Source organism: Melozone crissalis, unplaced genomic scaffold, assembly GCF_028551555.1.
Source record: "Melozone crissalis strain CALT ecotype California unplaced genomic scaffold, PUWL_Pcris_2 ptg000014l_1, whole genome shotgun sequence".
Classification (NCBI taxonomy): Eukaryota; Metazoa; Chordata; class Aves; order Passeriformes; family Passerellidae; genus Melozone; species Melozone crissalis.
In genome coordinates, this window is record NW_026535792.1 from 9918023 (window position 1) to 9930050 (window position 12028).

Sequence of the window (12028 nt, forward strand, 5' to 3'; positions counted from 1 at the left end):
ACTCTCCACTGGCCTCTGGTCTTGGTGTAATTTCAGAGGGACTGACAGAGCAGTGCATCATGTCAGTGCATCCTAACCCACAATAAATCCTGTGCACCCAGTAAAAGGGTGAAAATCACAGCTACCTCTTAACACCCACGGCCTGCACTTCCCAGCACAGCTCAAAGGCTCTCAGAGGAAATGGAGGAGAAGATTGCCATCCCCTGACCCTGCACCAGGTCTGGTTCATTTCCACAGTCTTAGACTTTGTAAAGCCACCAAACAAGGTTACCCCACAAAGCAAAAACTGCTCCAAGAACAGTGTCCCACAAACCCAGCAGGGCACAGCAGGAGAGGGTTTATTTTACATTGCCCAAAGAGCACAAGAGAGCCTTGTAAGAGCTCTCAGCAATCACAACAGCCAAGATAAAGTTAGCAGAAAGCTTCAGAGCTACATAACCTCCAAAAAGAAATTGCTTTTAGTTTAATTGGCAAAATAAGAGATGGCCATTTCAGCTTGCTTTTTTTGACAGTCCAGCTACACATCTCACTGCAAGTAATTCATAAGAGAGCTCAGCTTTTTAGAAAACGTGAACTTCAGTCACGCTTCTCTGAAAGTTTGGTGCTTGGCACAGTTCCCATGGTCACACTGAGCAGAGGCTAAGCCTGAGGATGTGACAAGCCTCTGGACTTCCCACAGCTCCCACCAGCCCCTGGCAGGGCTGGCTCCCTCTGCCCCACTCCCACTCAGGCTCTGAGGCTCTGCACTGATACAAACAAACAAAGAAGGGAAAAAACCCTTCCAACTGTGTTGGGAAAAAAAATTCCAACTTACAAACAGTGACAGCAGAATTGTGTTTCTCAGAAAACTATCATAAGCTGATACATCAATATTTAGCTCTCAGAACCAAAAGCAGAGAATGTCCAACAAAATTTCTTTTTTTATTATTTGCTGCCAGACCAGCAGGCTGCCCCTACTGCCTGTCCTTCAGGGACAGACAGACACTGCCTGTGCCCTTCTCACCAAAGCCAAGGGGGAGGGATGGGTCACCTTCCTCACTGAGCACCTTCATTAGTTCAGTGAGTTTTAGGAAGGATGAACAAGGATCATAAAAGCTAAATCTCTCTTATCTCCAAGAATCTGGTTTTCCTACTATGTACCACTGCCAAAGGCAACTGCTTTTTGGACAAAACTTGGTTCCCTACTGCTCTAACACATCCATTTTAAAGAGCTGTAACATGCAGTAAATTTTCAGAAAACTCCAAATAGCAAGCAGCTGCCCCATAGTAAAACATTCCCTGCTTTGGAAGAGGCACAATGTGACATTATCTGCTGAGGGAAGAAGTGTCACTGGGAGGCTGAGGGCTGTGAGTGACAGCAGTGCCACAGAGGTTGAGCTGACTGTTCTCCTGACAGATCTCAGCTCCACAGCACAGCAGGGACCAAGACCAGCACCTCCAGGACTGAGGACATGCAATGCCATCACTAATTGACAGGAGGAGCAGAACAGCTCTCTCATCTGGAATTCTGCAGAAAGCAGATCCATTCCTGCCAGAGACAAAATAGAAAACCCCAAGTTTTAAGTAAAAGAAAAGTTCCAGCAGCATCACTGGAAGCATGAAGCACTGAGTTCACAGGACTTGTTCTTCCTTTTGTTAACAAAACAAAACCTGTCTGGGTTTGCAAAACCCCCTCTGCCTGGCTTTGAAATGTTTAATTCCTCTAAAAAAAATCATTTTTACCCTCAAGTTTTTCATCTGGAGAACACACTGACCTATGCATGGAAAAATAACTAGTTACCCTGGTCGTGAAGTCCTCTTCAGCATACAAACCCATACTTAGTTTCAATTCATGTCCCCTGCTTTCTTCTAAACTCTTTCATTGTTTTTTTGTGGTCCCTGTAAGAGTATCTGCAGAAACAAATACATCAACCATCCACACTGGTGGTGCTGCAGTGATAAGAATGTGCTAACACTGGTTTGGAAATTAATTCTCCATTCACAAATCCCACTCAAGAGCACAATTTTTCATTACACTCATCAACCAAGTTTTAAGGACATAAAACTAAAATATTGGTATCATATTACACGCCAAAATGGCAAAAAATGAAAAGTAAATCAGTTTGTTCAGACTAAAGCCAGAAGAGGAACATGAAGAACTCCTCTCAGTTTTGTACCTTTAAACAGACCCCTTGCATCTTTCTGCAGAGCACCCTGTGCTGAGGGCAGGGACAAAGCCCTGCACACGGGGACGCAGCCTGGCCTGAGTGCAGCCCTTGTGCTCTGGGTACATGGTGGCCCTGAGCCTGCAGGACACAGAATTCCCACCGGGCATCCAAGTGGAAAGAGACAGCGAGCTGGCCAGGCAGGACAGCTCAGCAGGGCAGGCGAGGGTCCTGCTGCATCGCTGCCACAGAGTGAGCCCTGGGGGTGAGGGGGGAACAACACAGCTACAAATATACAGGGGAAAATCCTTCTGAACACTTAGAAATTAAGGGTCTAACTTCATGAGTCATCACTCTGCAAGATCTCAACAGGGTTGAAAGAGTGTCATTTCATTAACAATCTGGCCACTAATAAATCTCTTCAGTATTTGAAAATAACACTTTGCTTTGGTTTGGAAAATAAAAAGCAGATATCTCGCCAGCAATCCCAGTGCCATCCACGCTTCAGTACAAGCTCTGGATTCCAGTATTTATGGACCTACACTCTGATGCTCATCCTGTGCTGAAATATTTATCTTTGAGTTAAAGCTCATGGAAAAGTGCAGTTTTTACCAAGCAGTTAAACTGTGTGCAGGACACACCACTTCTGCTTCAAGTTACCAGAGTAATAGGTGTGGCTGTCCTCAACCATTTGTGGAATTTCTCGCCAAACTTATGAAAAGTTATGAAGGAAGGGAAAAAAAAAGGACAAAAAACCAAACCAAACCAACCTTAGAAATTGGAAGGAAAAGCAGACAGTATTCTAAAAAGAACACACATCTGCAAATTAATCATCTCAGCTCAACACTGATTTTGACCTACCTACATATCCCACAGATATGTTTGTGCATTTAAACCTGGAATTAAAAGCACTGCTGTAAACAGAGCTCTACACCTCAGTGTCAGAAGAGCCACAACCCTGATAACTCAGTGGGAATGGGGAACATCTTCCTGATGATGCAAAAGTGTAGCTACTCCTAAATACAGGAAGATTGCTTTCAATGCAGATCAAGGTTTTTTCAATGCAGATCAAGGTTCTTTTGTTGTGCTTTAATTAACAAATTACCTTAGGCTTTTTTCAAAGAAAATTCTTATAAAGAAGGTTTACTTTGCCAGTCACTTACTGAGGTTGTTTTTCTGCTTAAATTTTATTAGAGATAACATAACCTCAGACTCAAAGGCAGAACAGGATAGTAAATGTGTAACTTTAAAAATAAGTTGTCTTTTAGCGGCAAATAAGACGGGGCCTCGTGGAGTTTCCACCACATCCCAGCAGGGAGCTAAAGGTCACTGCTAACTCAAATGAAAACAATGGGAAGCAGAGGACGCCATTCTTTCATATTTGTCCAGTGATTCTGTGTTTTCTTTGCATGGATTTACTTAGGAAACTGGGAAGTCTAAAACACAATGAAAAGATTTCAGTGTCACCATTTTCCCTGTAACAAGACCAATAATCTGTTCATGTTACTTTATAAAATGTTTGATTTACAAAGCAGATGCATCTTCCTTGAAATAGGCATATAAAATGTTTGGTTTCCTATGCAACTTTCAAATTAACATGCAGAATAATTCTGCTTTTGCCAAAAAAAGTGAGTTCTCATTTCCAACAAAGAAACAGACAGGCCTTAAATATGTTAAAATATTATTTAACAAACAGACTAATATATATCTTGATTTTTAAAACTCCTTGAAATAGTATCAGTTTAGTTCACTCCGAAATGAAAGACCCATCTGGCCAACAAAGAGATTTTCTTTACACAAAAAAAAATTCCCAATTTCTCAGGATCTATTGCTCAAAAATTGTCTTTAAATTTAAAAATTACCTGTCTATCAGGTAATAAAGTGGCAGAACCCAAGCCACATTTCCTGCCACTCCAAGCAAGGGTGGGAATCCTTATTTGAGTCCCCCATGTGGGAATCAGTCTTCTTCATGAGCAACATTTTATTCCCAAAACTGCTTTTAAATATTGAATATTCCTTTTTCATTCCAAGCTCTTCTGCTATTAAAGGACATTAACTCTGTACATATATCTGCAGACTACCTTTGAACATTGAAAACACTATCAAAACCCATCTCAGATTATCTTGTCTACCACATTCAAAACAGATACCACCTAATTTATGTCAACACATTTCCATGTCAAAAAGCAGGTTCCAGCTCTCTCCCTTTCTCCTGGAACAAAGCCATACATGTGGGAGCTGGCTTGCACAATGCTAAGCCTTTCACTTTATGTAGAGTGACAGAGTTACAGATTTTACAAGAAACAGAAGAAAAGGGCCTGGGAGTTTGATGTGAGGCCAACAGCACAACCCATGGCAAAAGAGAACGGTCTGGAAGAATGCACAAATTAGACACTCTGCTGTTTAACTTCACAGCAAGTGTAACACCATCATTTATTACACTGTGGCCCTAAAGGGGTATCAAGACAGAACCTAAAAGGGGCTGAATGCCGAAATCTTTTTGCAAAGCAGAGGACTTAAACATCACTTCCTCGGTGCCTTTGAAACTTAAAAATCTGACTCTGGGCAATAAAACTATTTAGTATGTCATGCACATTAAAGCTATTCAGTTTGTATCTTGTCATCCTGTGCCAACTTAAATTACAGTTATATGATGATACCTAATTATTTTACCCAAAGAGCAGATAGCAATGTGTAGAATGCCACAGGACCAAGCCAATTCCTACTGAACCTCCACTGGGTCTTTTATATAAAAACACTGAAATTCACATGGAAAACTCAGCTTGGGACATTGCTAACAATGTTTTAATTCCATCCATGGCTGGTAAAGCAATTTCGGACAAGCACATACACCAATATTACAGTGTGGGCATATTACACCACCAAACTAAAACACAATGCTAAATTGTTCTCCTGCATGTGCAGGTGCTTCTGTGGCCCCCTTATAAAATGACAATGTAAATCTTGTATTGAAACTATTTCACCTTGAGGCCACTCTGCTCATTATCATATTTGCTTTAAGCTTCTTTCACTTTTTGCTGAGAACTATAAAACTTTAGCTGTCCATATCTCAAAACACTTATTTCTTCTTTGAGGACTCATTTGAAAGTCAGTTGAGATTCCAACTGCTCAAAAGGTGGAATATTTTCAGTGTATTGCTACTGTTGCTTAAGTAAGCCAATTCTGGAGTCCTTTCTCAATGTGACAGCCAAGAGAGGTGAACAAATGTTCATATAATACAAAAACAAAACAGCTATTTATCACTGTTGGTAGCGGCGACTGCTGGATGTAACAATTTCAATGGATGTTAAAAATAATTCTCACTCAAATACCTCTCCCTTTCTTGACATGGACATTTACTTGAACATGAGGAACAAATATTAAAGCATGCAGAATGGAAAGCAAAAGTTTCCAAAAGGTATTTTTTTCTTAGATTCAAATTAACTATGAACAACTTTCTTAATAAGACATTCTTCATTGTCACATAGATTGTAAGCATCCTCCAACCTACAATTCATTGAATGACAAGTATTTGCAAGTGGGTGTAACCATTTTGTACCTTTAATTTATACTTAAACTTAGCATTTTGAATGTAAAATCTGAATTGCTGGTACATTAAATAGCAAGGCAAAGCTGTTAAATTGCATTGGAATTTCACACCACACATAATATTGGGAATGGTAAAAACTCATTATACATCACCTCCTGTTATTCTGCCTGGCTTATAAGTACACTCTACAAGTAGAAAATTTCTCTCTGTAAATGTACTTACACTTCAATCTGAGCCATACAATTAAGAATACAAAAGGTACAACGCAGTAAGAAAAATATCTAGAACTGAAGAGAAATAGAGTCTTGGTTTTAATACTTCCTCTATTGACAGATTCAGGTGGCAGAAAAGGAAAAGCTTAGTACTTAACTACATAAAATGGCCAGGGAAAAGACAGAGCAAACTCAGAGAGCAGCACTGAAGAACAGAAAAGGCACAACAATTTTCAGCTGAGTTTCAGTGAAGTTTTTACCAACAGAAAATACTCCAAAAATTCAGGGCCTAACCTTGCTCATCTCAGGCACACCAAGAATTGCCCTCAGAAGCAGTGGCACATTTTGCATGAGTTGGTTTGCATGACAAGGAGATGTACCAGTAATAATGCTTTGAAAATTGAAACCACAGTTTATGCTGTCTTTGTAGTGTAGCCATCTATATAATGTGAGTGATTTATAGCTTGGGTTTTTTCCAATTTACATAACAAACAACAGGAAACTTAAAAAGATAAAAATTAGACCAGTTCACATGTTACTACACCACTTCACTTCATACAATTTAAAAACTGGACTCCCATCCCCTGGAGAAAGGATTCGTGCCTTACAGCAACAGCATTAAAAGTATCAGTCTGAAAGTCTGGAGCTGCAAAGACTGAGAAGAGTTCATGGATGTCAGCGTGGGAAGGATCCTCTCAGTGCCAGCAGGGATCTCTGTGCAGGAGAGCTGACGTCGGTGGAAGTGGGAGGGAATGGGATGGGAAATGATTGAGGACAGCTTCGGTGGGAACAGGGAGGACTCGGGAGAGGGTGGATGGCCTCGCTGGAAGCATGGACAGAGAGTGTGGGAGTATCAAAGGGAGGGAGTGCTGGTGTGTTCCGAGGGAAAGGAATTACCAGCCAGGGAGGAAAGGAGCAGACAGCTTAATGGACTAAATAACGTGCTGCTAACTGCTGACACGAGATCCACTGCAGGTGCCATACAGCACACAGCCATGCAGAATTACGCAACGTGGGCTTGCAGTGACTGCAAAATTCACAGGCAATTTCAGGGTTTGAATGCAGAAAACTCACTGGCTGTAGGGGCATGGATTTAAACTGGCTGCCCCACAGCAGCTGATAAATCAAAAGACTATTTCACATTTGGTCCTTCCGACTTGGGAGTCATTTTAATTTCAAACAAATGAAGTGTGGATTTACTCTCTGATCCCCTTGCAACAAAATGCACATATTTCTGTATTAAATGTACCAACAGGGAGAGTTCCTCAAGGAAAGAGGAAGGAAATCTTGCATACGTAAAAGAATGACAGAGCAAAATCAAGGTGCCACAGTGTATATTAATGTGCTGGAGAAGAGCCACACACACAGGATGTTGGGATAGCATATGATTATGAATATCCCAGCCAATTCTAAATAAACACCAAAAAGTCCTTATGCCTTGCAGCATTTACTCCACTTATGTTATGGATTAAACAGTTATTATTCTAATGGTGTTTAAGCAGGTTTCTATAAATCCAAGTACCTTTATCACAAATTCAACTACAAAAATATCTGAAAATCATAACTAATATATTTGAAAAGGACAGACACAATTTTGAGTCCACTTCCTTGAGATTTTTAGAGTTAAAAATCAGGGAAACTCCTCTTTGCAACAGTACTGGTTAAGGGTAATTTGACATTCTTTATGTAGCACTGGATGATCAAACCCCAGTCCTTGCACCCAAGTCCTGCTCTTCTTTCACTAGTACAGGGTTTCATCTGCAGAGGCAGTGCATTGAAAATTAAGGGAAGAGTTTCCATGGCTGGTTCACTGTTTAAATATGGCACAATCCAAGATGCTCATAATTGTCAAATAAAGGCCACATATGAAAATACTAATTAAGGAGGGAGATAGAGGTGCCATGACCTAAAAGAGGATTTCCATTTCTCACATACTGTCACCACATTCATACATAACAGAAATAGGTATTACAGCATTTACCTCTGCTCACACACACTTTTAGGATTATTCTGCAAATTTGGGTGGATTTACTTAGGGTTCCCCATACTAGAAAAGAACATGTCACTTTTTTAGCTACAGTTTATAAACTGATGCAAATCACAAAATACAGTATGCTCACACCACCCATTCAGAAAATGACCCTCTGCTATTTGGCCAGGAGAAAGATAAAACAAGACGTGAACACAAAACCAAAGTCAAGGGCTAGTTACCAACAGATATAATGCCATTTTACAACTAACATGGGACTTTTTTTTCTTTTTGTTACATTTTCTGAATTGAAAAATGTGCACTATAGCTGGCAAACTGATTCAGTAATAGTAATATAATAGTAAATATTATTGCACTATTGAAACTATACATGTTTTAATGAACTTAACACTAATGCCAGCCAAAGTGAAAACATGAAATTTAGACACAGGCCAACTTCTGTTGAGAGCTCTAACACAGCATTCTGTTGGCTTTAATTTGAGAATATACACCAACTTAAAGCACCCTGAACCAAGTGAAAAATCATTCAGGCAGATTACTGGCAATTCACACAAATTGTGGGTGATACCACCAGTGCCCAAAGCACACTAGGTCTGCATTTTGGGTTTTGTGAAGGAATCCCCAGTGTCATAAAGAGTGTACTATACACTCCAAGAAATAGCAATGGTTCCTAGTAGCACCCTAACTCTCTCAATTCTTCCTCAAGTCAAAAATCCTTTTAATTACAAAACAGCACAACATCCTGCCCAATGCTCCTTTTGCCTTCAGGAATTTCAAGCTCCTGCTCATTGTTTTCAGTTTTCTCACTCTTTCCAAACTTCACTGGGCTGTGAGAACTGTTCTGCAGTGATCCCTCACTCCAGCACAATCTCTGAGACAGCACAGTTATCCAGCACTGCAAATCTGGTCCTACTACACACGCTAATGATAAATGCAGAGAAAGAAATACCACGCTGCCTGACAGCTCTAAAGATTATTACAGGGTTTTGCACATGAAAATAATGTAGATGTGATGTGTCCAACAGATTTTGTATTCAACTGATCACAAGCAGAGCTCCATTTTCATTTCTCAGAACCCATCTTCCACAGAACTGTGCTGAAGAGTGATGACAGGGGCAGAAAATGTGACTGGGTGATAAACATCTGAGTGGCTGTCAATGAGATGACAGCATGCACACAAACCAACAGCAACCTATGGAGTCTGGCTGAATTATCCAAACCTAGTAACAAGAATTTGTTCAAAGTTCTTGAAGGAGAACAACAAAATTTAACTAAATTAAGACTGCTTCCCACACATGCTTCTGGAAACAGGTTTGAGGGATTTTTTTCCCCTTAAACAATCACTCAAGACAAATTCACAGAGCAAAAATTTTAAGACTACTTTTGATTCAGGTTTTGTAGCATTCAGTTATAATCTCTATTACAAATTCAGCTAGCAAAACAAGTGTCAGGCCTGAGATGACAGCTGAAGCTTGCTCAGCGTGGCCGCTCTGTTAAACACCCGTGAGCTCATCTATCGCGTGTGAACAGGGCCGTAAAGTTCATTTCCTGTGCAGGGCTGTTAACACTGAAATTGAGTTTAGTACACCCCCATTCAGCTTCATGTTCTTTGTTAAGTATTGTTAATTCCTCCCCAGCTCACCGCTCTCAAAGTGTCTGCTAATTTTCAAGACTTTTTTTTAAATAATGAAACTTACTAAACTATGACCAAAGATTGCTAAATCTGAAGGAAAACAATCAAAGAAAATCACCCACATAATTGAAGTAAATTATTCCAGGTCAATACTCTGGAAATTGTCTTAATAAGCAAGTAAAAACCTTAAGAAAACAACAAATCATTAGATTTTCTGATAGTCTGCAAAGCACTAATAGATTCAGCTAGATCTCACTTGCATCTCAAGCCTGTATCTTATATTTACAACATGTGTATCTCAGTTCTTATCTCAGCAACCAGAAGAGATCAGCCATGTTATATAATATCCCCAGGACAGCTACAACGTGATTTTTCTTACATTTGCAACTCATTTTTACAAAATAAAAAATAGTTTCAAAAAAAAAAAAAAAGGCAAAGAAGCAAAGATATAATCCAAACCTATAACATTAGGAGCTAAAGTACAACTCATCGATAAACAGATAAAAAGCAAACAGACAAACAAGCACTCCAAACCACGAACTGTCTCACTTCCAAGAAAATAATCACAAATCACAATTTTTTTCAGTATGTGCCTGTCAACTCCATACAGTCTTGTGCTGTTCCTCTAAAGGACGGGCGCAAACACACGGAAAAAAAACCGCAAAAAAATTCCCTATTTGCAGCAACAGACAAGGTCAACAAGTTGTTAATGTAAATCAGTACCCAGAGCAAAACACGCCGCCGCTCTCCCTTAACTCCCCAAATGACAGGGGTACGAAGAGCGGTCAGCCCAGCTGGCAGAGGCGATGTGCCCCCGTTTGCAGCGGGGACAAGCGCGGAGAGCCGGGCGGGCCCCAGCGCGGGGCTCCGCGCATCCCGCACGGCGCGGCCGCTCCATGGGGACACCAACACCGCTCTCCTTGCCGGAGTTAGCAAAACTCATTCTGCGGAGCGAACAAAGAGGCTTGGGTACCTCTGCAAAGCCGCCAAGACACGGATTAGTTTGTAAACGAAAGTAAAGCCCAAGCCAGGAAAAGCTCCCGCACAGCGGACGGGAGTCCCTGGGCTGAACCGCTACAGCCAGCGCCTGTTCTGAGAGAAACCGTGCTCGTGTTTAGCACCCTTTTTACCTTAACATTGGGTCTGCCGGTCTGGGCCTCTGCCTCCATGCTCTGGCTGTTCTCCCTCTTGTCTTTCTTAGAGGAATTAGTCCTCGCCTCATAAGTGGATGTGTTGTAGCATTTAATGAATAATCCTGGGACGGGGTTGCCTTGCTGCTGTTGAGACATGGTTGTGTTGGTCTGGTGAGGGAAATTGTACTCCTCAGACTCATTGCTACTGTGACAGATCACTCTGCTGTCAGAGAGGTTGGTGCTTGGAACACAGCCCATGCTTTGTGGCCACCTGGGGAATACTTCTAAATTGTATATATATATACGTGTATATATATATGTATATAAATCTTTCCTTCCCGTTGATATTCTCCCCCTGCTTAATTTTTTTTGTTAACAGGCTGAATCTCTGTCCTGCGTCTCCGCTACACTCTGAAGCATTGCCATCGGTCCCTTTACACCACCAGAAACGTGTCTGTTCTCCTCGTCCTCCAGGAAACAGGTCCTTTTAGCTCAATCTCAGCAGTGGGCTGGGGAGCTGGAGGGGAGGGAAGGGGGAAATCAAGAACCGGTCGACTTCGTATTTTCACAGATTATTATTAACTTGTCTAAGCCATCTGAGAATCTTGGTAACGTTTTCTTTTCCTTCTTGTGAAAGCAGGAAAAAAATTGGAGAAAAAAAGGCAAAAACAACAAAAAAGGCAAAAATAACAAAAAAAAAAAAAAAAAAAACACAAGCCCCAAACCACACACACCTCGGCGTCGGCTAGGCGCTCAGAGCGGCCGGGGGCACGGCACCATCTCCTCCCCCGAGTCCGGAGCGCGGCGCATTTTCCACCCGGGCTTGCTCCGCGTTACCGATTAACCCGGGACCGGGCCGGGGGCCGCTCCCCACCTCCGCGTCCGCGCTCACTCCTCGCGGTCCCGCTCGGCGCTGCGCTGTGCCGGGGGCGCGCTTTGGGGCCAAAAATCAAAAAACCCCAACGATTTATTAAAAAACACCAGCGAAGAGCGAGAGCCGCCCGGCCGCGCCGGGGAGCGGGCTGCGCCCCTCACGCCGCGCTGGGCTCGTCCCGCGCCGCCTCGGTCGCGGGCGGGCGGGCGGCCGCCGCGGGGGTGACATTCAGGTTCCCGTCGTCGGAAGGAAGGAAGAGCCCCCCGTCAGGCGGCAGCGCGGCTCTCCGGCCGCCGCAGCGGCATCGCGGCTCAGCGCCGCGGGGCAGGGGCGGCCCGGGCCGCGGGGAGCCCCCTCGGGGGACGGGGCACGGCCCGCAGCGCTTCCCTCAGCCGCGGGGGCAGCCGGCGCGGCGGGCGGACGCATCAAAGGGCCTCCATGATGCGGCCGGTTTTTTGGGCAGAGAAGTGATGCGAAACGGCGAGAAGGGAA

The 12028-nt window shown here is 42.7% G+C and overlaps 1 protein-coding gene across 1 annotated transcript in view; it reads right to left on the minus strand.

The window, feature by feature from the left end:
• PDE8A (phosphodiesterase 8A) overlaps positions 1–11653 on the minus strand; it is a 117764-nt gene extending 106111 nt beyond the window's left edge. Inside the window, exon 1 of the mRNA XM_054272466.1 lies at positions 10660–11653. Within this exon, the coding sequence (XP_054128441.1) occupies positions 10660–10920 (261 nt within the window). The 5' untranslated portion in view covers positions 10921–11653. The remainder of the gene's footprint in view (positions 1–10659) is intronic.
• Between the last annotated feature and the right edge of the window lie 375 nt (positions 11654–12028).